This window comes from Streptopelia decaocto, assembly GCF_964273445.1.
Source record: "Streptopelia decaocto genome assembly, chromosome: Z".
Lineage (NCBI taxonomy): Eukaryota > Metazoa > Chordata > Aves > Columbiformes > Columbidae > Streptopelia > Streptopelia decaocto.
This window is the reverse complement of record NC_138657.1, coordinates 13,391-40,236: the sequence shown is the minus strand read 5'-3', so window position 1 is coordinate 40,236 and position 26,846 is coordinate 13,391. Positions and strand designations below refer to the sequence as shown.

At 41.4% G+C, this 26,846-nt stretch overlaps 1 protein-coding gene across 4 annotated transcripts; it reads right to left on the bottom strand.

Annotated features, from left to right (window-relative positions):
• Positions 1 to 1,426: 1,426 nt before the first annotated feature.
• MELK (maternal embryonic leucine zipper kinase) lies at positions 1,427 to 25,215 on the bottom strand. Of its 4 annotated transcripts, XM_082075792.1 has the most exons (18): positions 25,149 to 25,215; positions 24,521 to 24,621; positions 24,147 to 24,232; positions 23,557 to 23,673; positions 22,882 to 23,025; positions 21,360 to 21,428; positions 20,197 to 20,289; positions 18,960 to 19,058; positions 16,891 to 16,959; positions 16,247 to 16,345; positions 15,207 to 15,293; positions 12,238 to 12,366; positions 9,601 to 9,747; positions 8,382 to 8,607; positions 5,754 to 5,847; positions 5,140 to 5,308; positions 2,935 to 3,038; positions 1,427 to 1,822 (listed from the first exon to the last, which is right to left on the bottom strand). In XM_082075792.1, the coding sequence occupies exons 2-18, from the start codon at positions 24,582 to 24,584 to the stop codon at positions 1,645 to 1,647; spliced, it is 1,974 nt and encodes a 657-aa protein (XP_081931918.1). In that variant the 5' UTR covers positions 24,585 to 24,621; positions 25,149 to 25,215; the 3' UTR covers positions 1,427 to 1,644. The 4 variants fall into 4 exon arrangements, with proteins under 4 accessions (XP_081931918.1, XP_081931920.1, XP_081931919.1 ...); XM_082075794.1 differs by lacking the exon at positions 9,601 to 9,747; XM_082075793.1 differs by lacking the exon at positions 16,891 to 16,959.
• Positions 25,216 to 26,846: the final 1,631 nt, after the last annotated feature.

The following is a 26,846-nucleotide window of genomic DNA, read 5'->3' as shown; positions in this document are numbered from 1 at the left end:
AGACCATGGCCCTGTGAACACTCATAGATCTCTAATTCTTCCTGTTTATTCCCCATTCTATGTGCATTGGTGTACAGACACTTCAGAGAAGTACTTGAGTATGTGGGTTTCTCATGAGGGGTGCAGAACAATCCACCACAGCTGTGTGTACCTTTGAGGTGCTTGGCCCTTTGGTTTTCATCTTGGGAGGTGGCTAAGGAATATTTGTCACTGCTCTGATTGTTCTGGCATGTTTCCCACTTGGATGTGATTGCATGAGCTTCACCACACCAGACCCCACCACCCAAGCTCATCAGTTCAAACCTTGCTTCACCTCGTCCCTCCATGCTTGGTGTCTTACCCCACAGCATGTCACAAGTCCCATTACATCCTCCTCCTCCATCATGTCTAGGTTAAAGCACTGTCACTAAGCCCTGATAGCTTGTGTGCAAAGGCCTTCTTTCCCTTACGTGTAAGGCAAACTCAATCTGATGCCAGTAAATCCAGTGCCGTGCAGGACATCCCATTACCAAAAAAGCCAGAATTGTGGCAGTGACACCAAGCATGGAGCCATGTGTTAATAGAGTGCACCCATCTGTTTCTTCTAATCACAGAACGTTTGGGATTGGAAGGGACCTCTCTAGGACCTTTCAAAGATGATGCAGAGTGGCTTTGCATCATCTAGTCCAATGCCCCTGCTGGAGCAGGAACACTTAGACAAGGCTACACAGGAATGTGTCCAGGCAGGTTTTAAATGTCTCCAGAGCAGGAGACTCCACAACCCCCCTGGGCAGCCTGCTCCAGTGTTCTGTTACCCTCACTGAGAAGAAGTTTCTTCTCAAATTAAGTGGAACCTCTTGTGTTCCAGTTTGAACCCATTACCCCTTGTCCTACCATTGGCTGTCACCAAGAAGAGCCTGGCTACATCCTCCTGACACTCACCCTTTATATATTTGTAAACATTAATGAGGTCACCCCTCAGCCTCCTCTTCTCCAAACCAAAGAGACCCAGCTCCCTCAGCCTTTCCTCATAAGGGAGATGTTCCACTTCATCATCTTTGTTGCCCTGCGCTGGACTCTCTCCAGCAGTTCCCTGTCCTTCTTGAACTGAGGGGCCCAGAACTGGACGCAATATTCCAGGTGCGGTCTCACCAGGGCAGAGTAGAGGGGAAGGAGAACCCCTCTGGACCTATTGACCACCTCCCTTCTAATACACCCCAGGATGCCATTGGCCTTCTTGGCCACAAGAACACAGTGCTGGCTCATGGTCATCCTGCTGTACTGCCCATGACTGGAAGCAGAGAGGAGAAAACCTGTGCACCTGATTCCCTCACCAACTGTCCCTAGGTCCTGAAGTGTCTTTTTATTGCCTTTGGATTACAAGTCACAACCTCATTGCCACCTACGTGAAAAACCAAGGGCCCTACCAGGCTAGAAAGTTTCCTGGTGATGTTGAAGAACATTTATTTAAAAATTGATATTAAAGGAAACATACAGAAGGCATATGTACAAAGAGGGACAGTCAAAAATCCAAGAAAGACTAGATTTTTTCAAATACAGCTGTGAATGTGACAAAGAATTACTTTTCTGAAAAGACTTTTCTAAAACATTACAATGAAAGCCTCAATACAAACCTGCTGCTTTCTCAGCACATGCATCAGCCAGTCACACTTGGCAGCTAGATAAGATGTCTTCCATCAGTCTCTTGTAGACCCATGCATCACCTTTAAGCCGTTGCCGCCTGATACCCACTACTTCAGGTTTACCAAGTTGACACACTTCTAACTCAAACTCCATAGTTACTTTGCCAAAATCTGACCGTGTTTGACATTTCAGGGTGTAACTGTACAAAACAAAGGAAAAAGGGAATAATCATTGAACTGTTTAATATTTGCTTTGGAATGCAATTACGAATTAATAAAAGCACTTCATAAAAATTATCTAATTGCTATTGTGAATACTGGGAAATAACAAAGAATTTAGTGAACTGAGAGCTTTGAGTACATTAGTCCCGGAACACTATTGTTATGCCCAAGTACTAATATGTAGCACCAATGTTCTATCCAGCCACAGGAACCACTGCTAACCCCAGACCCACATTCTCAGAGTGCAGAGCTGGAAGGATGGAGATGTTCCTATTGTTCCTAGACAAGACCACCCTCCCATCTGTGGACACCTTGTTTCTGAGAGGCCGGTTACAGCTCAGCTGGTGTGAAAAGTGGAAAGACAGAATGTGAAGTTTAAATCATTATACTGGGAGAAGGTGCTGCTGCGCAATTCAGTATCCTTCCAGATTTTGCTCTTGGAAATGCACAGTAGTTATGCTTATCATTTAAATATTCAAGAACTTTAGAAAATGCATATTCATAAGTGAGCACAACATTTCTTTCATGAATTAGGAAGTTAGGAAAAAGACATTAAGCTTTGATCAGAACTAGGAATCAATCCTACTCTTGGTACCTTAGTATAAGTTAGTAAATCCTACAAATTAAAATAAGCCATACAAAAGTGTGTGTATTTTGTGCAGCTTTTAAAATGCTGATCTCTTGGCTAGATGCTAGTGTCTTTTAACTGCCAAGAACAAGGGTTAAAAGGTATCCACATTATCTCCCAAATTTGCCTGATCTGGTCATATGGCTGTACCCTAACTAACCTTTTGTATTTGCAATTTCACAAGAGACAGTCGAAATTCACATCAGATCTCTAAGAGCGACCTCACTGTTATTGGTTGATATCTGTCAGTCAGAGAGCTCTATTAGAGCTCGAATAACACTGTTTTGCATTGGGTAGACAAGTTTTATTGCACACATTCATTTAGTGTTCTGTACACTTTCTATAAAACTATTGTATTTTACAATGTGGGGCTGAGAAAGCAAGTTTAAATACTTCACTTGATCAACTTTATTCACTTTATTTAGACAAATACAAGTTGAAATAACCATATTTTACACTTACCCCTTCTGAACATATTCCACATGCTTCTTCGAAAGAATGGTGATTATTTCATTCAACATCTGGTCTGGATTTTGTAGCTGAGTGGTGGTAACATTACAGTGTGCCTAAAAGTAGACAGTTCATTTAAAAAAAACAAAACAAAACAAAACAAAACAACAAAAAACCAAAAACCAAAACAGAGTCAAGGAACAAAAAAAAATCTACTAAAACTGAAGACATTATGAAAAGTTTCCATAAAGAAAGTTTTTGAACAGCTAGCCATAGTGATAAATGCTTCAACTTCCCAAAATTGTCACAATTAAGACATTGTAGTAGCGACAGGAACACTGAACGACAACTGCTGGACAATTAATATCGAAGCACATATGAACTATAATCCATCAGAAAATCCAAATTAGCAGTGATGAGCCAGGGCAGCACAGAGGCTGTTAAAAGTCTCGAATGTAGCCAGAGGCAATTCTGGGAAGACCATAGAGGATGGCCACATGGCCTCCTGCACACCACACCACCAGGACAGCATCTTGTCTGGCTGAGACCGAGCACCTCTAATATCAACCAACAGTGATGGCGCCATGCAGCTTTTTTAGGACTAAAGCACCACCATATTAAAAATTTTAAAAAGGGTAACTTTCTACTCATAAGTTTACTGTTATAGGGGTTTTTATAATGCATCTAATACTTCATTCAGCAGACTTGTCCAATAAGTGACTTATTGAACAACTTTAAGACACCCATATGTAATGAAATAAATTCTATGCCAGCTGTAACATGCTGCAAATGCTCTATCTAATCTGAAGTCACAGAAGTAGATAAGAAGACAAGATCATAAAATAGCTTCAGAAATGAACATAGGTTGAAGATGAAAACTCAGAGTAAAAGTCTCTGGTTCTTACAGTTTGCATTCAGCCTAAAATGTATACAACTCCCAACCATAACTTCTGTAACACTGAAATAAAATTCTGTCTTCCTCTATTGTACTCCAATGTCCCTAGACATGCATCAGTAATTTTGCATATACTATTGTCAAGGGAAACCAATGCAGAATGATAAAATATTTTAGACACAGAAGATCTAGCTTTTGTTTACAATTGCTCAGGTTCCCGAATTATTTGCACAATCTGGACTGCACAATCCTGTTTGATGAGCTGGTCAGGTTTATAGCCCAATATGTGTCCTGAACCGGTAAGATTGCCAGCTTGTGCCTGACAACTACCTCTTAGAAAAGCCTTCAGCTGGAATACAGTAGCTGAATTCCATTTACACAGGCTACTACACACAAAATGATCCTTTGCATGGCTCTTAATATATAGTAGGTGTCCCAACAGCTGCAGCTCCAGGAGCCAGGCAGTTGAAGGTACACATAACTTATTTCTGTGGAACTGTTTATGCCTCCAAAACAGCCTTGCCACCTTCATGTTAATAATGTTTTTCAAACATGTCATCTACAGATGCAAGTATAAATTCCTCCTTGTAGAACTTTTGAATTATGTTAGTTGCTTTTGAGCGGTGTATAAAATTCTGTTCGCTACACTAGTATTATGCCAATGCCATTTGGTGTGTATTCTACAAAACTATTACTAACCTCATGAGTCAGCTTTGGTACGTAAAAATTATTCATGCCATTTTAAAGTGCTCTGTGCAATGCACTATCTGAGGAACTGCTTTTTCTATGGTTACTTAAAGAAGAATAAGTAGCCAACTGGCTCAGGTACAGTGACATCAAAACTTTAAAAACCAAAAAATGTGTCAGAAATTCTTTCACAAGGTGTAGTTATTTAGGCTTCCAGTCTAATCTCTGCTTCTCTTGATATGCAAAGACTGTCTTGGAACAGATATATCACTAGTGAAACTACAGAAACCTAAGACAGAAATGTTATCAAAATTAAATATTTTTTTCAGTGCAAAAGCTAGCAATATCTCTATACGAATAACATGAGTAAAAAATTTTCAGTTAGGATAAGTAATAAAAAGCAATGGCCAGACTCCTCCCTTGATCTGCTGGTAACTTGCCTGAGCCAACTAACACAACATCACTTGGCACCAAGTGGGACATAATCACGTTAACGCATCCCTGTTAAGAGCAACTGCACTTTACTGTGGAATGCAGGCAAATCAGATCACAGAAGTTTCACAAGACCATTTCTAAAGGTCTTGGATGCTTTCAGTAATTACACTTTTCATGTAGGATTTGTCCAGCAACCATACCTTAAGTTTCCTTGGACAATCTCTAGCAGATCGTTTCTTTTTGCTTGGAGTAAGCATTGTGATCACTTTATCTAAGCCTCTTTCAAGACTTCCAAATATTTTGGCTTTTCTCTTCTTTTGGCTGCTATCCACATGAGTTAGGTTGAGATCTAATTCCACTGAATTACACCTGTTACATAAACAAATTAATCAGTAATTTTTCCTCAGTGTTTAGAAATTGGTTATTTCAGATATGTCACTAAAATATTACCAGATCCAACAGAATAAAGAAAACCAAAGCAAGTACAGTATATTATGAGAGTTTATGTTTGAAAATCACTTGAAATTTGAAGCCAGAGATTTATACAGAAACTGCAGCCCTTTGGAGAACTGGAATAAGAAGGAATTTACATTATGGAAAACAGCAATATATTCCAAAGGTAGTTGAGTTACATAGTTTTAAAACGTCTTTGCCTTCAGTGCTTTCTAGTCAATGTAGAAAGAAGCTTTAGGAAGGTTCATACCAAGCTAACGGAAATAATAGCTTGTTGTTATAAAAAGGCTTCCTAGGCAGTACATGGATTAAAGTAGTGCTGCTCTAAATCAGAATTGTACATAAATTACTAGACATTTACCTTCTTTCAGGAAGAACCTCAGCTGGTGTCAATTCATCTGTGTTTGTTGGGTCTGTGGGTTTCTTAATTGGGGTGACTGTAGTGAACTGGGTCTCTGAAAGATGCATCCAAGCCAAAGCAAGTATGTTTTTGCAATTAAAAAAAAAAAATTCTCAGCAAGGATTTCTCATTATTTATTTTTCAAACCAGACCCCTTTTCTATCTGAGATCTGTATATTCAAAATGATAAAATATGTTTTTAATATAATAACAATATTACCCCTACTCTACAAATAAAAACTGTGACTGAGTTCCCCAGAGCTCTACAAGTCAAGCCTTAGACCAACCAATGCAGTTCAGTATTAGAAATTTGGAAAGGAAGAGGATTAGAATTGCTTTCTTACTCTTCCACTTATCCCAGAATAAATACTGAGAAATTCACTGTGTCGAATAGTTGCATTCTTCAGCAAACCATTTCCCTTACATAGAGGGTGTGTTTGTATAGGCACGTTTAACAACACACACTACATAACAGCCTAAAAAGTTCTGTTACCCACACATTGACAGAGTTCTGCAGAGCAAGGTTTTTGAAATGTGCAGAAGCAAACACCAAGTGAAACAGTCAGCAAATTAGTTGTTACAATTGAATCCAAATTTGGAAGTTTCAGTTCTGTACAGAATTGCACCTGGCCTCAGACAATGATGATCTTGAAATTTGCAATGCATACTCCCATTTTTCTGTATCTAAGAAGGTATTACTACTACCTTTCCTGAATCAAAGATCTTTCAATGAAACAAAGAATTAGCTTTTAATTGTTTAATCCTCAGAAATATATAATCAAAATGAGCTGAAACGGTGTTTCTCTGTTATGCATTTCAGAAAGACTACCTACTTCTGCTTTTTAAATTTTCTATGAAGTCAAATTTCACTTGTTACCTCATACAATCTTCAGACAAAAATCAAACTCAAACAATCAGTCTTTGTAGTCCACGTCCTTAAATGAAACATAATGAACCTAACAAAATTCAGCAAAGGCAAGTGTAGGGTACTGCACCTGGGGAGGAACAACTCCAGGCATCAGTACAGGTTGGGGTTGACCTGCTGGAAAGCAGCTCTGCAGAGAAGGACCTGGCAGTTCTGATGGACAACAGGTTGAGCATAAGCCATTGATGTGCCCCTGTGGCCAAGAGGCCAGTGGTGCCTGGGATGCATTATGAAAAGTGTGACCAGCAGGTTGAGGGAAGTTGTTCCTCTCCGTCTGCTCTGTCCTGGTGAGGCCCCATCTGGAGTTACTGGATCCAGTTTTGGGGTCCCCAGTTCAAGAAGGACAAGGAATTACTGGAGAGAGTCCAGCACAGAGACACAAAGATGCTGAGGGGTCTGGAGCATCTCTGTGATGAGGAGAGACTGAGAGAGCTGGGGCTGTTCAGCTGAAGAGGAGAAGCTGAAAGGGATGTGATCAATGGGATCAATATCTCAGGGTGCGTGTCAGAAGATGGAGCAGACTCTGTTCAGTGGTGCCCAATGCCAGGGTGAGGGGCAAGAGTCACAGGCTGAAACACAGGAGGGTCCATCTGAACATGAGCAGAAACTTCTTTGCTGGGAGGTGCCAGAGCCTGGATCGGGCTGCCCAGAGCAGGTGTGGAGTCTCCTTCTCTGAGACATTCAAACCTGCCTGGACCGACCTGTATGATCTGCTCTGGTAACCCTGCATGAGCAGGGCTGGACTGCGGTATCCACAGAGCTCCCTTCGAATTCAAACCACTCTGTGATTCTGTGAAGTCCTTCACAAAATATGGGATTAAACGGCAGTGTGTCCAAGATCCTTTATAACTTGAATGAGCCTGCAAAGACGTGCTGTTTCTGAACAATGTTCCCTAGCATCTAAGAGTCTCCTGCTATAAGAGGTCTTTGGCATTTGAAGGACAGAGTTAGCATTTACAGTATGAACACCAGAGCTTTTATGTTAATGGATGAAGGGAATATTAATATACATACAGTATTAATATACATACAGGATCCATCATTTTTCATAACAGACTGGTCAGGCTGAGGACAGAAAATTCTGGTAATCTGGAAAAGCTGCCATAATTTAGACAGATTTCTGTGGTTTATCACATAACTGTAAGATTTATACATTGTTAACAGAAGCATTTTCACTGCCATACTGGACTGTTACTGTGAAAACGCTGATATGCTACCATGAGAAATCCAGTTGGATCTCTCTTAGAAGAAGCGATAAAAGCAAACTTGACTGAAAGTATACCTTTATATTCACTCAAGGCAAAAACAGCCGGTAGATGAAATTGTGTTCTCAGCCTTCATGGACAAGTGGAACCAGATGCAAGTTTTATGAAAGTGGCACTTGGCTCTGTGACAGTGTGTCAAAATGTATGCATGTTTGATACTGTAAGGAGCAACAACTTCTGTAATTAATATACAAGTAACATGGCCTGATGTGTGGTCAAATCTCTTGCAGCACTTTACTATATATACTAGAAGAACCAAGCTGGTGAACATAGCAAAAAAAGTAAAGTCTTCCAGAATCAGGTGTGTTGATTACACAACTATTTTGTCCATATTTGAATTTACAATAATTCCTAAGTAACACATATATTTAAAGTTTTCGTTAGTTATATTCAACATACCTTTGATGGCAGGTGCCTGAACAGGTATGGTTTGTACTTGTGTCTCCATCTGACTCTTTGCAAAAGGAGTCTTTGGAGCAGGAAGCGCAAAGGGCATTTCATTTCTTAAAGCTGATTCTGTACCAGCATTCTCTTTGTTTTCGTGCTTCTTTGATGCCACTTTTCTTGTCACTGGAGTTGACAGTGTGAATTCCGTAGCATCTAGTTGAGCATCATGCCTCGAATGCTACGAGAGATGTAACAAAAGAAAAAAAAAAAAATGCATCCTTTGCTGTATTCTTATCACATTCAGGAATGTTATAAACAAGTAAATTCTAAAAATCAAGGCAGCTTCAAAATACCATATAATCCTTGCCTATTCAGCAAAACAGTTAAAAACTCTTTAATCCTTCTGATTTCTTCTATAACCTCTTAATAAACATCTCAAGTAATTTGCCATTTATTTGATTTTCCAAATTTTTCAATTTGCACATCTAGGACTATTCCCCACCAGCTCATCTGCACACATCTAAGAATTTTAAATTGTTTGATTGTATAGTTTTAATTCTAGAGTCATTTAGGTTGGAAGATATCCTCAAGATCATAGTCCAACCATATCCTAACTCAAGCACTACCCATGTCCCTGAAAACCTCATCTCCATCTGTTCAACCCCTCCAGGGACGGTGACTCCACCACTGCCCTGGACAGCCTGTTCCAATGCCCAACAGCCCTTTCTGGGAAGAAATTTTCCCTAATATCCAATCTGAACCTCCCCTGGTGCAACTTGAGGCCATTTCCTATCATCCTGTTGCTTGCTATTTGGGAGAATAAGCAAGAGAAAATGCCTTTTTGCACTTTCTTGTCCAATACAAACAGGATGAACTTCTTCAAAGACTTGTCCAGCTCTAGCCTAGCTCCAAGACCTTTTCTGCTCTACCTTACGGTTTTCCCATCAGTTTTAAAATCCTCACTGCCTCATTTACTCATTCCCTATATGCTGTTTTTATGTAAATCAAATGTCAAAGCTCAAGTTCTCATCAAATGAATTGTGCTACAGGAAGCCACTATTTATGTTCAGCTATATATTTAAAACATTTCTGTACTCAGTTTGTAACTTCCCTTGGCCAGGGTCCACCAAATGTTTAAATATGTAATAAGATTTATGTATAATGAAAATAAGATTTTTAAAACTTCAGAATAGTATTTTTTTAAAGGAACTGGTATTGATTCTTCAAACACCTGCTTTGTTCTGTGACTATTCAGAATAAATTCTTCTAACGGAGATTCTTCAGAGAGTGAAGCTGTTTCAGAAAATTCCATGGATCCAAATGCATGCGGCACTTCACTGCAGTCAGACACATCTTCATATGTCATAGCTTTTTCAGACTGAAAAGGAAGATTCAACTGAGATGATGCTACTGCACTTTGTGCACTTCACAAGGAAGATTTAATCAGAAAAATGTCACTGCAATCTAAATCTTACTTCTTTCCAAGTTCCTAATTATGGTTAACAGCTAATGGAAGTTCCCACACTGATGACCTACATTTTATAATATGACTTTAATATTGTCATTGTGATTTGTCATTTGTATTGAAAGCAGAAGAGAAATTTTTCTCAAAGCACCATTACCAAGTCATCTTTCATAACCTATGTCAAGAAGAGAAGAACCAACTCAGAAAAAATACCTGCCTTTGATTTCAAGACTTGGACCACAAGCTCTTGTTACCAGAAGCTAAATAATAAGCTGGAAAGAACCAAGGAAAATAACGCAGTAAAGGGGGCTGGATAAATGTAACCACATCATATGCAAAACATATGATTATGGAATTTGCAATAGTACTTGGACTAGCATTCAGAAGCCTTCATGGAATTGCTAGCCTTCAAAAAGTTGTCATTTCTGAAATCACAGGATTCACAACTTCAGCCAAGATTGCGAACCTTCATGATTCATGCCACATACAGTATCCTTAGTTTCTAACACCTTCTCTTATTTTCAGAAAACTCCTCCCAAGGACTTTTTTCATACCACTTCAGTGAAATTGCATGCATTTATTTTAAATTGTGTCCTCAGCTGGAATAGATACCATTTTAGGAAGCTGTATTCTTACAACAGGTAAGTTTCTCTTGGCCTATGATCAAGTACATTGCAATGATCAGATCTGTCATTACTACTGTAATAGAAAGAGAGCTTCCCAATACATGCAAGCAGACCAACTATGATGACTTACTAAAATGCCCTTACCAGAGGGCTGCTAGCTAGAGCTGACAAGCTAACAGCCCACTATTGTACATGAAATCACGTTCCGTTACAGTATGAATGCTTGAATGGGATTCCTTGGCTACTGTGTTTCATACAAAATTCATGCCATGGTGAATTTTTTTGAACATCCTCCTACATCAAACTCCTTCAAATAAGGCAGTATTATGTACAAGCTTATGCCACCCAATTCAGAAACTGGCTAAGTTAAAGGTTCTGTCTGCTTGGTTGTCTTCACATTGGACAAGATCTAGCCAGAGAACTTTGCTAGTTAGGTATATTTCAGCAAATTCAGTTGATATTCACTCACAGTATCTACATGCAGACAAGTTAAATGTGTCCTGAGCACTGTAGAAGGACTAATTGATTGTTGTGTTGTGTAGGCATGGTTTTCACAATCAACTGTGAAGGTATAATGCATGAGTTAGAAAGTAACATTAGCCAGATCCATTTACCTCAGGCACCACTAGAGATGAACTATAACAACTTGACAGCATCAGAACTATTAAACCTGGAGAACCCTCACCTTAAAATCACCCGAGTGTAGAAGAATAAGGCCCCATGATCACAGAAATCACATTATGCATATTCAGCAACACTTACGATTCATGACCTGTTATGCAGCACTGGTAACTCTGGAATTCTCATCTGCATTTCAAAGCCCTTTATAAGTGAACTGAAATTATTTACATGCAACTGAATCAGATGTTTAAGAAAGTATTTATTCAGAATGCTTGTCTCTATGCAGAGAAGAGCACATTCAGATGGCTAGTTGACAATTTTACATAATTGTCTATAGTTTAAGGGGGCAGGTCTAATAGGAAGTCTGCAATTTTACTGAATGTTTTTGAATTTGTCCAATATACAAGAGTATCACCAACATCACACATAGCTGCAAATTATATATGATATTTCAAGCAGTTTAGCAACTTTGGACAAGTTCTGAAGTGCCCTAGAAATTACAGGAAACACAGAAATTACCATAAAATATACAAAACTACTCAAGAATCCAGTTCATCAGGAAAACATCAGCAACGTCTTTCCTTTACTCAAACAGAATTCTGTCTGGGATTGCATTTCAAAGGGAAACAGATGAGGAAGGAATGGGTCTCTCCACTTTGACCATCAGCTCAGAAAATGTCCATGTCATCTCAAAGTAGGCTGCCCAGATGACATGCCAGGATGCTTTAGAAGAATTCACTTACTAAGCTATGCTAAATGCAACTAGTAAGGTACAAAAATATTCAGAGACTATTGTGAAAGAGTGCAGTAAGAAGGTAGGTATCACAGAGGAAAAACTGGAATGGTCACATAGGCCAGAAAATGGGCAATTTTAGTCCATTTCCATGAGTAGCCTAGGGGAGATACACTGCAGTACTCATAAGGTGCCATGTCCTCCCAGATAGTTATTCTGGTAATGACAGTTCCTAGAAGCAGCCCAGCTTGCTAAAACATGCTGATGAGGAGACTGAACTATTTAATGACCAAGACTTTGCCTGACTGCACACATGTTCTCTTACTCATGTTTAGGGCACCAGTCCATTTTCCCGGGCAGAACTTTGGTGATGCAGAGCAGCATTTCAATCAGTTTGTTGTTCTGTTGAATTCAAAAACTTACCTCTAGGACTACTGATTGTTTTGTACTGCTATGCCCTCTTAGAGATGGACCCCTTAAGCGAACACGCTTGCCACGAGCCTTCTTGGACTGAAGCAAGAGATATGTTGCTGACATTTGGTCATATTTCCACTGGGAGGAAAAAAAGAGAGGAATATTTTAATCTTCTCATTAGAAACATTTTAAGTATAAAGCAAGCTCAGCCTTCTGAAAACTTCTGCGTTTTTACAAGTTCTTCTAACTGATGTGAATCCTTATTGTTTGATCACCTAAGTGTAGTTTCAGACTTCGGCTTATCCACACTATGTGTTTGAGATCAAGAAACAGACTATGGTTATTGTTCTTTGCAAGTTAGGTTGTAGTATGCTCACTGCAGCGAAAACTAAAGCTGCAGCCAGAATCTATCTACTGAAGTAAATGGCAAAGCTATTCACTCAGTTTAGCCAATATTTCAAACAAAGTCTCAATTTTTTTTTAACCCTCCCCTTATTCTTCCCCCACATGTGGCACAAACTTTTTGCAGCTCTGCTTGTGTGAGGAACATTGGCACAATGCTTGACAGGTTTGCAGCATATTGCCATTAGTTTAAATTAGCTATAAAGGGTTAGAAGTCCTACATAGAATCATAAAAGAGATCCTTGAGATCATCAAGTCCAACTGTTAAACCAACACTAGCAATAAACCATGTGAACCTCATCTTTATGTCTTTTAAGCCCCTCCAGGGATGGCGACTCCACCACTGCCCTGGGCAGCCTGTTCCAATGCCCCACAGCCCTTTGGGGAAGAAATTGTTCCCAAGAACCAACCTCAACCTCCCCTAGCACAACTTGAGGCCATTTCCTCTGGTCCTGGCGCTTGTTCCTGGGGAGCAGAGCCTGACCTCCCCTGGTTCCAAGCTCCTTTCAGGCAGTTCAGAGATCAGAAGGTCTCCCCTCAGCTCCTGTTCTCCAGCTGAATCCCCCAGGTCCCTCAGCCACTCCCCTCACACTTGTGTTCCAGCCCCTCACCTGCTCTGTTCCCTTCTCTGAACTCACTCCAGCACCTCAAGGGCTTTCTTGTCATAAGAGGCCCAAAAGTGACCCCAGGATTCAAGGGCACACACTGGCTCATGTTCAGCCACTGTTGCCAATACCCCCAGGTCCTTTTCCATCGGGCACTTTTCAGCTGCTCCTCCCTGAGCCTGCAGCATTCATGGGGTTGTTGTGACCCAAGTGCAGGACCCAGCACTTGGTCTTGTTGAACCTCAGACAATTGGCCTCAGCCCAACAATCCAGCTGGTCCATATCCCTCTGTAGAGCCTTCCTACCCTCCAGCAGATCAACACTCCCACCAAACTTGGTGTCATTTGCAAACTTACTGTGGGTGCACTCGATCCCCTCATCCAGATACTTCATAAAGATATTAAATGGAACTGACCCTAAAATTGAGACCTGGGAACACCACTTATGACTTTAGTAAAGTCCACATAGACAAATATCCACAGCCTTTCCCTCATCCACTAAGTGGGTGAACTTGTAGAAGGAGATCAGGTTGGTCAAGTAGGACATGCCTCTCATAAGCCCATGTTGACTGGGCCTGATGGCTTGGTTGTCCTGTATGTGCCATGTGATGGCACTCAGGATGATCTGCTCCATGACCTTCCCCAGCACCAGGGTCAGACTGACAGGTCTGTAATTCCCCGAATTCTCCTTCCAGCCCTTCCTGGAAATGGGTGTCACACTTGCAAAATTCCAGTCAACTGAGATGTCCCCAGTTAGCCAAGGACTGCTCATAAATAGTTGAACGTGGCTTGGTGATCGCCTCCGACAGCTCCATCAGCACCCTTGGGTGGATCCCACCCAGCCCCATAGACTTGTATCTGTCTAAGTGGTGTAGCAGGTCACCAACCATTTCCCCTTGGATTACGGGGCTTCATTCTGCTCCCTGTCTTCTGGCGCTGGGGGCTGTGTGCCTGGAGCTCTACTGGTCTTACTATTAAAGACTGAGGCAGTGAAGTACTATGAAAATGCCTCAAACCTATGTGGACCTTTTCCCTTGTAGACAGATTATTCACACAACTACCTATAACTGAAGAACAAGTAGCATTAACTCCACAAATCCATCTTAAGTATCGTACACATTTTAAAAGTCTGTTTCTACAATGAAAATTCCTCAAACCTATGTGGACCTTTTCCCTTGTAGACAGATTATTCACACAACTACCTATAACTGAAGAACAAGTAGCATTAACTCCACAAATCCATCTTAAGTATCATACACATTTTAAAAGTCTGTTTCTACAAGTTATGTGGAAACCTTAACACTTCTTCCAAAGCAAAGAACTCTGTCACTGCTGCCATGTACAAAGAAGCAAAAAATTCAACTTCAAGGGAGAATTTTCAGATTCAGGTTAAACCTGGAGTACACATCATGTTTTAAGTCTCTTATACAGCTTGCAATATCATTGCTAACATTTGTACAATTCTTCTAGAGGTAGTCAGTTCAATGTCTGTCATTTGTCTTCAAAAGTGACTAAACATTAACTTTTTTCAAAAAACAAGAATAGTAACCCCCCAAAAATGTATTTTATAATCCAACTGGTTGTTGCTATTGAACCATTTCAAAGCAAAGAGTTAATGCAGCAAATGGCATCTGTTGCTCAACTACAAATTTCTAAAAGTCTATTTCGATTTTAGGAGATTCACAAGGGTTTTTCCATGATGGGAAGTGACCACAAGGTTTATGAAACACCACAAGCACAATTAAGGAAGAAAAAGAAAAAAAAAAACAAAAAGAACTGCAGAACTGTAGCTATGGATAAATTCTGGAGTTCTGAAATGGCTCCTTAATTCTGAAATTAAAGTATTAAAAATTTCATATTTGAGAATAAATGAGTATTAGCCTGTTTATTAACAGTTTATTAAATTTAAATTAAGTTTATTTACAGCATTACTATGTTTAATTACCGTAAATTAGTGATATACACTACTTACCTCTGATATTAATTCCAATATACTCTCCCTGCTCTGTTTATGAAACACAGAAAGCTCCGTTACACAGTCTTCATCCAGATGTCCCAGCTGCAAGAACAGGATAGATATTTGAAGCATAAGGCTTTCAATTAGTCTCATAATCCATATCTTACTGTGCCACTGTTGTGAAGCCCAGTGGCCTGATTTTAGACCTTGTATTTTCAATAGTTAGCATTGTACCTAAATACAGAACAGACTGAAAAACTCATGCAAGTTCAGCAACTTCACAGTCTGGCCCTCTCCTAGGCAAGAAGCTGTGAATTCAAATAAGAAAGCCTGGCAGCCAGTCAGGTTTTTACTAGAATGAATGCTACACTTTCATCTCTGCTTAAATATTCAAAGCTGCTAGACATGCACATTTTTCTAGAGCCAGTCAGCACTAGACGCTGCCAGTGCAGTAAAGATCTTCTTTATCTAGAGAAACAGTGGCATCCAGTGGGCAAAGGCAGGCATGGCCTGCAAACATTCAGGAACTTCTCACAACTTGTGGATGACAGCTAGATTTTTTTTCCTCTCTATATTACCTTAGTCTCTTACACAAGTAAAAAATGACAGAGACACGGCTCCAACACACTTTCAATGAGGTAAAATTTTTATTCAAACTATCAATTTTCAGTGAGGACTAGATACAAGATAAGCCATAATGATGTTTAACATGCTCTTCAGAACATTTGCATTTTGCACCTTTAGTAAAGTATTGACCAAGCAGCCTGAAGAAACAACTGCTCATTCATACACAGAAATTTTTCACATTTTGATGAGAAGTCAGTTATTTTGCAAATTATGCACCAGCTGCAGAATACAACAAAAACACATTTGAAATTCCTCAAGAGAAATCAGGAGAAAGTAATAATGTTTGGACAGCAAGAAGAATCAGGAAGGAACCATCTTCAAAGTTCATCTTTGGAGAAATGTCTTCACACCCTCATGCTGTGAGAACAGTAGTAAGCCCAGAAAGATTACATTAGATACTGTAATATCCATCTGACAGGCGTACTTACTGGGTATTTACTTTGCCACTGAACAGCATCAGAATAACCTTGCAGGAGCCAAGGGTGCCTTAATAGATGTTTAACTGTAATTCGCTTCTTTGGGTCCACCTAGTAAGCAATAAAAATCAAGCTGATACTTAAATCATGGAGAATAAATGAAGAAACAGTTTGTCTTCTAATCAGAATTTTGGGGAGGTTAGAAGCTCAAATGGAAATGGATACTGTCTCATAGCTTCACCAAAAGGAAGGTCAAACACACAAGCTATGAAAAGCACATACAGAACCTACAGTTACTATAAAAGTTCCAGGAATATTTAGCATTGGCTAGATTGCCTATTATGTAGCTCAAACACATGTTCAGCCTGTTTAACTTGGTTGATAAAACAGCTTTTATTCATGTAGCACAATTAAGAACAAGCAAATGTAGGCTGCCTGAAGACTTTGTTTCATCATTAAGCAAAGTTTAAATATTTCCTATACAAAAATCACTCTTCTCAAAGAATTTTCAGCAGAAGGTAATACTAAGTTTTTCTTCAAAAATTTGTTAGAACTAAACTTCTTTAAACACTGAATGTTTAAATTTTACATTGTATCAATATTTTGCCCTATGCAATAGTATTCATAGACCTATTGAACAGAAGCAATGCCTTTACCTGCAGCATTTGGTTAAGTAGTAGTGTACTGCTAGGAGAGAGCCACTTTGGAATACTGTATTTTCCTCTCTGCAGAAAAGAAGGCAATTTAGAATGAACCTTGAACAGCTAGCTTGAAAAGGATTGCTATATTACTCAGATGATGTCTGTGGACAAAAAGGAAGAACAGCAGGCACATGCAAACTAAGTTTTAAGAAACACTTGGATAAATTTAATGGTAGTACTAAACCTCAGCTGTATTAGTAAGGAAAAGGCCATGTTTGAATTATTAGCTAAGGTTTCCACCCACTCAGCTTGTGTGACATTTCCAGCTCAGTCCACTTTTGCAGCTAAACTGCTCCTTACCCATTGCTTTGTTTTCTCCTATCAACTTGATACTGATGTTTTAGAAATGCAAATATGTTGGGAGCATCAACAAATTATATTAACACTTTGAAATGTGAATAATCATTGAAATCACTACTTTTCATACACTAACAATAAATCATCCTCAACATTTAGGTTACATCTAATGATAGAATTTAGATCTCTACTCACTGTAGACAGGAAAAAAGTTGCAGATCTAACAGGTAAGTTTCTATCATATTATTTACTGACACTTTTATAATTCTTGATAAGAAGAAAATTGAAAATGGCTTTCAGATTTGAGGTACAACAACAGTAGGCAAAAAACAAACCAAATTCACCATAGAGGATAATTTCCTTCTCAATGAAAATGGAGAAAAATAAATAAAAAACAGTAACCAGTCATTGTGAAATAGCATAACTATCAATTTGTCATGGTAGTTTTCTTTCTACAAAGAAGTGCATCAATAACAAAACGCCTGGCTTGTATGCAACATTTCTAAGCAGACTATGTATTGCTTTGACATCACAGGTTAAAGAATTTAAGTTACATCTTTACAGACACTACTAATGAGCTATTTATAAATAGTTTGTAGGCTGTTTTGTAACATAGCTTTACTCTGAAACAAACCCAAGTCAAGTAACACACGTAATCTGCATTTTGTTTGTCCTTTCCAACTCAAGACACTATGATTATGCAAGTAGGACAGTCATAACATTTTAACAGTGACTCATCTGAGTATCAGCACTTTTACCTGATCTCCTTGGATCAGTTAGCCACTGCTTCCTTTTTTTCAAGTTCTTTTCAACAACTCAGACTGAGGTTCCTACAGATCTTCTGTCAAGGTGCTCAAGCCCACCCCAATTCCAGACTAAAATTCCATGCTGTTTGATGAACCAGTCCTGCACTTTATAGAGCTCTGACTTAAACACTCCAAGTCACTCCCTGTGCAGATTGGCTGTCTGCTGCCTCCTACCAGAGTGGTCCTTGAGCACCCTGTTTTAGGTTTGGTTGGTTTTTTTTTTAGATATATCAGACTCTGGGTGAGGGAGCGAAAAAGAGATAAAAGAAGCCAAAGACCTTACCCAACACAGCTACTCCTCACCCCACTCACTTAGTGGAAGCTTTACCAACAAAATTTTATGGCAGCTTAGAAGTGGTTGGTAGGGTTATGTGTGGGATGTGAAACTGCAGCTGTTCAGACGCCCCAGGAGGATTTTACAGGGAAACAGGACCATCTACTGAATTCTATTGCTTACTGTTTATTCAACCTTTTCGTTTGATTAGGTTGCCTTACATTTTCTCCTAATTTTGGAGGACAAAATCATGATAGCAAATGCAAAATCCTGCTTTTCCTAGACATGAGAATAGTTGACATTTAAGAACATTATTTTTGGTAAATCAAATGAAATGTTTTCAATTCTATTCCATACTACATAGTGAGAAGCCAGATAAAGACTCAGAAACAAAAATCCATGCTTCTCCTGAAACTCAATTTCCTACCATATAGAACTGAGCTAGAGTACAGCAAAGACAGACTGAGGATGGAAATAAACCCACAAAAAATATTTATAGGAAAAGTAGCAAAGTGTAACAAAATTCAGCAGATATGCCCTTTTGCCCAAGGCATGGCTGAACAGGTTCTGCCATCAGAAAAGCAAAGGCCTCTCATAATGATTACCAATGTCTGTTCCTACTGTATTCTAGCACCATCAATACCTACCATTATCTTCCTGTAGACAGCCATGACATTGTCATCATCAAAGGGGAGAAAGCCACACAGCAGAGCATACAGCAGTACTCCCATGCTCCAAATATCTGCCTAAAAAATAAAAGCAAGTGGAAGTTCATGACCATGATCTATGTAAAATGGCTTACAGACAGTTAATACTGTCCTCTTTGGCAAAGCTCACATACGTACACCTAATGAAAAGTAGGCTCCTTCATTCTGGACAGAACTCTTATATTCCAAGTGAAAGCACAGAACCCAAATTCAATGTTCAATTTAGTCAAGCTAGAGCAAGCTAGAGCACCAATACCCTCTTCTTAGACCACCAAACTGCTGCATTACTATCAATCTACAAGGATTTCACTGGCAAAATGAAATCAAACTCAACACAATGGATTTCATATGGTAACATATTACAGACTACGGTAGCTGTCAGCACAGTTACAGTCAACTTCAGAGCCCTACTGCTTCTTCTCTGTATAGGCATGACAAGGTATACCTGCTCATACAACCTCATACTGTAATTCCCACTTGGACCGTAAAGAAAAAGGGGCTTGAAAAGCACTGGACTTCATGGAAAACAAGACAAACAAAAAAAAAAGCAAGCAGGAGTTAGAGGCCAAGGGTTGGGGACAGCAATGCAAAGCCATGTAAAAAGAAAAAAGACTGACTGCAACAGCACAGCAACTTAGGAAGTTTGAGGGGATCGTGACTGCAGCATTTTGGATGACAAAGGCAAACAGCAGCTCCTAGTGTTTCCAACGTGGAATCAAAGCTGGATAAATGCCACCTTTTTTATTCTCTCAAATTTCACTACACTGTGCAGTACAAAGACAGCAAGTTTTGATACACAAATTTCAACACGAAGACAGTCCTGGTAAAGCATACAAGATACTGAGGGTACACAAAAATTTACAAGAGTTGGGGAATAACAAACTGCTGCTTCAAAAAATGTGCAGTAGGAAGAAGTTCAAGTTACTGTTTTGTAGGCCACTAAAATATGGAGCAACTAACAGAGATAGCAAAGGACTCGTCAGAGACAAACTAGCCAGCTGCACGATCTGTGGCCAAGAGCACCATGTGTGACTCCACACTGTGACTTCTGAGAACTATCGAAGCAATGTTATCCAGTGGCATTCAGAAGAGAAACCAAGTGAGCATATCTGAACATCATCACCTTTAAATACACAGGTGAAAAAAAAAAAAACTAATACAAAACTGTGTTACATACCTCCGAGCCAATATATGCTTTGCCCTGAATCAGCTCTGGTGCTGCATATGCTGGGCTTCCACAGCATGTGTTCAGATGGTAATCAAGGCCACCCTAGAGTAATAAAAAAACCCCAATCATACAGAAGCATTGGCTTTCATACAGCAGCATTGGCTTTCATACAGCTTAAGTCTTCCAGCAACAACATGTTAGCAGCCTCAGAGGCTTCATTTTCCTCTGCTGTGCATCTACATTCCCCTTATATTTTGCTTTGATATAATATAGGGCTTCACTAGGCAAAAATTGTCTAAGACCATGAGCATCCTATAAACGTACAGATCTCAAGCTGCTCCTTCATCTGTTATCCTAACAGGCTTTTCTGCAGCCGCTCCTCTGATAAGAATACTTTGTGACTGCAAAGAGAGACGGAACTTGGGAGGAAGTGAACCAAGAGCTACTGGGAATGAGGTTAGCTGGTTATTTGTACCAATATTAATGGAATAATTGATGAAGAAACACTAGAAATTCCTCCTTGTTAACACCATGTTATAACTTTGCCTGGGCTTTGTTCTAAGCAGACCAGCATAAGACAACATTATACCACCAAGATGATAGTCTAATAGTCTTGATTGCCTGCAAGATGCTAACTTAAGTAAAATGATCCAAGGACAAGTAACTGTCTTTGGATCAGTAAGATCATCTTCCTATTAAATTGTCTCTCAACAGCACACACCTCACATGTTAAGCCGACAAACTGAAAGGGCTCCTAGAAACCAGTTTTAGACTCAGGAAACAACTCAGTACAACCATTTGTAAATATAACCGGAATAAACTATTTAATCAATCCACAATCTCTATATACATGCAAAAATTACATCTTATGGGCTTTTATATGTGAGAGCAGGTGCTATACATACAAGGTGATCTCTGCCTTAGATTATGATAAAAGATTAAGTGTAAAAGCAGAAAATGATCTAACAGTCTGGGCATAACACACAGTTAACTACCATCTCAGACAGTTAAGGCCCCACCAAGTAATTAGAGATCAGATGACAACTATGCAAACAGCTCAAATTGAGGTTCTTTGGGTCTCAGCGTTGCACTCCGAAGTCACACATGCATTCTTTTATGTGTGTTCAGTAGCTGATTCAGCTCAACTCTTTGAAAGCAACTGATACACTTACTTTTGGCTTTGCACAAAGTCCAAAGTCTATTAGCTTCAAATTATGCTCCTCATCAATCAGCAGATTTTCCTGGTGAAAGAGAAAGTAGTAATGAATGCTTCCATAACCCAAGGAACCACGTTTTCTTTCACCTTATTTCTTCTTGTCATTAGCAGCTAGTATTTAGCTAAAGCTCTCCTCTAGAGATTGCGATTGGTTGCTAATGAATATATCCCATATTTCAGATGGGGAATACTAGATCTTATCTGCTGAGAAGGGCCTGGCAGTGGGGATTTGCTAGACAGAAAGCTGCATGTGAGGCAACAGTGTGCTCTGGCAGAAAAGGTGGCCAGCAACATCATGGACTGTATGGAAGGGAGAACAGCTCATAGTTTGGGGTAAGTTACTCAAGTTCTCTGTTCAGCACAGCTTGAACAGTGCATCTGGCTTCTGCCCTCCCAGCACAGGAAAGACATTAACTGAGGAAAGCTCAGTGGATGGCCACTGGTCTGCTCAGGGGGCTGGAGCACTCTCTTAGTGAGGAGAGGCTGATGGAGAAACAATTGTTCAGCCTGTAGACAAGAAATCCTAAGCGGACACCTCAGGGCAGCCTTTTAGTGCAGACAACACACATTAAGACATGTTCAGACTGGAAATAAGGAAAAGTGTTTCTCCTCATAGGGACAGTGGAGAGTGGAACAGGCTGCCCAGAAATTGCACCTCCTCATCCTTGGGAGAAGTCAAATATGTGACTGGATAAAGCCCTAGGAAGCCAGGTCTGACACTGCTTTTGAGCAGGAGGTTCAAGCAAAAGCCTCTAGAATTCACTTCCCACCCAAGCTATGACATGACCCTATGAATCTATCAGCTCTCTAGCCACAAGGCAACTCCTTCCAAAAGGTACGTGTAGCACTTTGTTTGAGGAAAAGTTTTTTGGAGACAGATTTCATGAGCTAAGAAAATGCCTGTGCACTAAGAATTTGCTTTTCTGAGAAACATCAGCATTTCTGAAAATGCAGATTTCTGACCTCTTCAAGGAGAAATGGACTCAAGTCTTCCATTCTCTAAACCTATGCTTAAACTCTGCAATGACAGAAAAGCCACACAATGAGTCCAAGTGTCTCCCCCAAAACTCTGTCTAGCCATCACTTGTTTAAAGTATTAGTGTCACATTTTGCTTTGGACGTGAAAACAGAACAGTTTGCACAACAGATTGGCACCATAAAGACTCCCTCCAGGTACAAGCCAGAGTAAGTGGGATAATAAAAATGCCTAAGCAACATTGAAAGTCAGATCCGTGTCTTCCCTCCACTCCCAACTGGAGTGTATTGTTCTGCCTCTCTTTCAGAGGAAGATCTTTCCTCAGATACAGTCACTGAGAAACATAGTAGCAAGCAGAAATAATACAGTTTCAGAAGGTATTGGACAAAGAGGTCTAAGCACAAGAGAATAGAGACGGTATAAGTTACTCTGACCTCCAACGGAGAAATAAAAATCAGTGTTCATCATTATTTAAGCAAATCTGACTACTATTCAGGCTTACTGGTTTGAGATCCCTGTGGGCATATCCCTGACTGTGAACATATGCAATTGCTGAAACAATCTGACGAAAAAATACACGAGCTTCCTCTTCTGAAAGGCGGTCCTTAGAAATTATGTAGTCAAACAGCTCTCCTCCAGGACAGTACTGCATGAAGACAGGAAAAAGAGAATGCATTTAGAACACAGTAATGAAACCTAAACAACAAGAGCACTGGACAGAAACTAGAGAACACACTTCCCTTCCTTCTGCTTTACCAGAGGAGTGCCCAAGTGCCCCACAGCATGCCCTAGGCCAGCACTGCAGCAGACCAAACATGCAGAGGAATTCAACCCTTGCCTGACATGTTGCAACAGATACATCATACTAACATCACAGGCGACATAAATTGCTCAGGAGGTGACAACCACACAGGAGGTCTGGGGTCCTGAATATCCTGCTGATGCCATTTTAAAATTACTAAAGTGAGACATAGGAATTAAAGTTATTTGACTTTTTCTAAAGAGCACATTTTATAAGAGACAATAGAGAACATATTACCAGCTTCGTTTTTAAACTACAGCATCTTGAACACAGTGGTCATTGAGATAATTTTTTAACATGGTTTCATCTGAACTCTTATCTGCCACTACAGCTAAAACCTGGAACCTTTTCCATGCAAGAAACACCACTTCTTACCTCTAAGACCATGAATATTTTCTTGGATGTCTCTATTACATGATACAACCGGCAAATATGCTGGTGACTCAAGTTCTTCATGGCATCAATTTCAATTTTAACACGAGGCAAGTCATCCTAAGAGACCACAACAAAAAGCTACGAAAATGCGAATTACTTTGACAGCCTGTACATCACAATAAGCATCAGAGCATTGTGCAACACTAACTTTCACAGAATGTATATGACAGTATACAATTCAACTTCTCAAATTCAATCCAGCAACAGCTCTGCCATTACTCCCCTACGGTTCTGGCACACTGGCCAGCAAAACCCAGAGGGACAGACATAAATAGATAATATTCTCATCAGCATTCTGTTTGCACTACTGTAATAATCTTTAACTTTCTCAATTTTACAGCCAGAGAATGCTGCCTTCTATATAAGAGGCACAAAAGTGGTGGCCTTCTGTTAAAATGCGATTCTACAGCATTCATCAATAGCCAACAGGACAAGCAGGCACTATTTTGACATGTCAAACCACTGTGTTCTTGAGAACTCCACAAGAGCAGCAGAGGATGTTATCAACTTTTAAGTATCTTTTGGCTTACCCCTAGAGCAAGTTTGTCCATGATTTTTACTGCAACTTTTTCACCGGTGAGAAGATGTCGTGCAAGTTTTACCTTTGCAAATCCACCTAGAATTCAAAAAGGAGACATTTAAAGTGCAGTGTGATGACACACTTTCTTGTCTATAAGCCCAGTTACACTGGAGTATCTAATATGCACAGTGTGCAGTGTCTTCATTAGAGGAAAGATGACTACTGCTACCAACTTCCAATTACATTTTCAAAGATATGCCCCCCAAAATACACACATGAAACATGACCTATATATGCTACAATAACAGCTAATCTTTACTCTGAGAAATACTATAATGTTAGACAGATTGTACATACCCATTCACATTCACAGACTATACCTACCTGTTCCAATAGTTTCACGTAACTCATAGTACTTGAGAATTTCATCATAGTCCCCTACAGCCATTCTGAGAGGAATAGGGACCTGCAGTTCTTCTCAGCACCTGCAAGCAGAAAGCATAGCCAGTGTTCATGCATTTCCACTCTGAGCAGACCTGCAGAATCTGAATTTTGCAGATTCGCTGCAGCGCCAGCGGTGGGGCGACCTGCCTTCCCAGCCAAGTGCTGCACGCCCAGCGGCAAATTCACGAGGGGAGTCAGACCGAACAACAGCGGCTTCCAGGGCCGCCCCGCCTCCGCCTGGCAGCCAGAGCGGGCGGCTGCTTTGCAGCAGTAACAATAACGGCTCCGCCGGTTTCCTCCGCAGTGGACACACCGCAGCGACCCTCTCCCTTGGCGAGCAGCGCTTTGGTGGCAGCCCAGGCGAGAGGCGGCTCTGGGCGCTGCCCTCACGCCGCCCGCAGCCTGACTCCGCTGCGGACCCGTCCGGACCCCCGGGCGGCGAGGCGAGAGGCGCCGGGTGTCCCCGGCCTCCCCGGGAACCCTGCCGCCGGGAGAAGAGCGAGAAGCCCTGAGGTCTCTGACCAGCACCGGGGGCTGCAGGGAGCGAGGGACCACGAACAGCACTCACCGCCTCGGCACCCGCCTCCCAGCGCAGCCGTTACCTTTCAAATCTCCCGACCGCGGCGGCCAAGGGGCCAATCACCGCGCAAGGTGAGCGGAACAGGCGGGAGGCGCCGTGCATGCTGGGAGGCAGGCGGAGCGGGCGCTGGCGAGTGAACGCCGCCATGGGGCGAGGGTTCGTGCAGCCATCCCGCTGCCGACAGGAACGGGCTTCATCGTGCCCGGTCCCGACACAGACGGAAAACAGCCTCCGAGCCTACCGGGGAAGTCGCTGCCCCGACAGCCGCCGGAGACGGCCGCGCATGAGCCGTCACCTTCCTCGCGGCCCTTGGGAGACTACAGCTCCCAGCATGCCTCGCGGGCCCGGCCTGCCGTGACTGGGCGGCCCCTCCCGCCGCGCTCGCGCTGCCCGCGGCACGTGACCGTCCCGCTCCAGCCGCAGGGCGGCCCCATCTCGCCCCCGTGGGGCGTCCCGGAGCCGCTGAAGAGCAGACACGCAGGGCTGGCTCTGCTAAGGTAGGGAGCTGAGGTCCGTCTTTGCCGTGCTCAGCCATTCCCTGGCCAGGCCTTCTGCCTTTCTGCCACAAGGCAAAAAAAAGAAAGACTAGTGGAGCATCTTATTCCTTTGGAATGCTCACAGAGAGATTAAATCTCTCCCAAAATAAAGTGACCTACATTTACCAGAGTAAGGTTCAACTCTTTGCTGAATAAAATGACGAAGGATGCTTCAGGGACAGAGGATAGGGCTGTTCCTTCTGGGCAGGACAGAGGGTGTTTTACTTTCTGGTAGATGTCTCTAATAGAGGGATTGTCATCTTCTATTCTGCATCAGCCAATTAATGGCTCCTTGTGTTCTGATGAACACAGTCATTATGAAAACCATTGAGTAATTTCACTGCAAACACAGCAGTCCTTCCATATGTGACTCTTGCAAAGACTGAATGACTGAAAGAAAGCAGGCTACCTTTGTGCTGAGGGTTAACCCTGGTACGCTGCAGAAGTTCCACAAAGCTACTTGCTTGGCTTTTGGGAAGGAGATGGGGAGAGTTAAAGCAAGCAACATGCTGAGTCAAGATGAAAATCACTTCCTGAGCAAAGCCAAAGCAGAAGGAGAGAGAAAGAAGAGAAAGGAAAGCAAGTAATGTGAAGGCAAGAGGCAAGTGCCTAGCCCCACCCATGGGTAGGGGTAGCTAGCCCCACCTAAGGCCAAAAAGTTGCCAAGGAAAGCTGGCCAACCTCTTGAAACCCCCTCCTCTCCCTTCTTGTTGCTGAGCACAGCATGATGTGGCATGGAATATGTTTTTGGGGAGCTGGGGTGGTCTGCCTGGCTGTGTTCCCCCACAACCACTTATGCACCCCCCCACCTCTTCACTGGGACGGCAGAACGAGACACAGAGAAGGCCTTGAAGCTGTGCAAACGCTGCTCAGCAGCAGCCAAACAGTGTGTTATCAGCACTGCTTGGGTCACAGGTCTAACCCACAGTGCTGTAGGAGGTGCTGCGAAGTAAATAAACTGTGGCCCAGCCAGGCCCATGTGCACTTGGGCAAACAGGCAATGGGGTTAATGACCTCTGAACCTCTCACTTCTGACATACACTGCAGCGATGTGTGTGAACGCTGCCTAGTTGTCTGGGCAGTGACACTCCTTGGCTGGAGCGGCAAGCTCACCGCCTGCCAGGTGCTCCTCATATTGGAATGTTACTAG

What these genes read in the sequence shown, in the direction of transcription:
- MELK (XM_082075792.1), bottom strand. Translation starts at nt 24,584, where the DNA reads ATGGCTGTAGGGGACTATGATGAAATTCTCAAGTACTATGAGTTACGT. An exon ending in ACGTGAAACTATTGGAACAG is followed by an intron (nt 24,233 to 24,520) that starts GTAGGTATAGTC and finishes TTTGAATTCTAG; the next exon opens with GTGGATTTGCAAAGGTAAAA. An exon ending in GAGGTTCTTCCTGAAAGAAG is followed by an intron (nt 5,309 to 5,753) that starts GTAAATGTCTAG and finishes TTTATGTAACAG; the next exon opens with GTGTAATTCAGTGGAATTAG.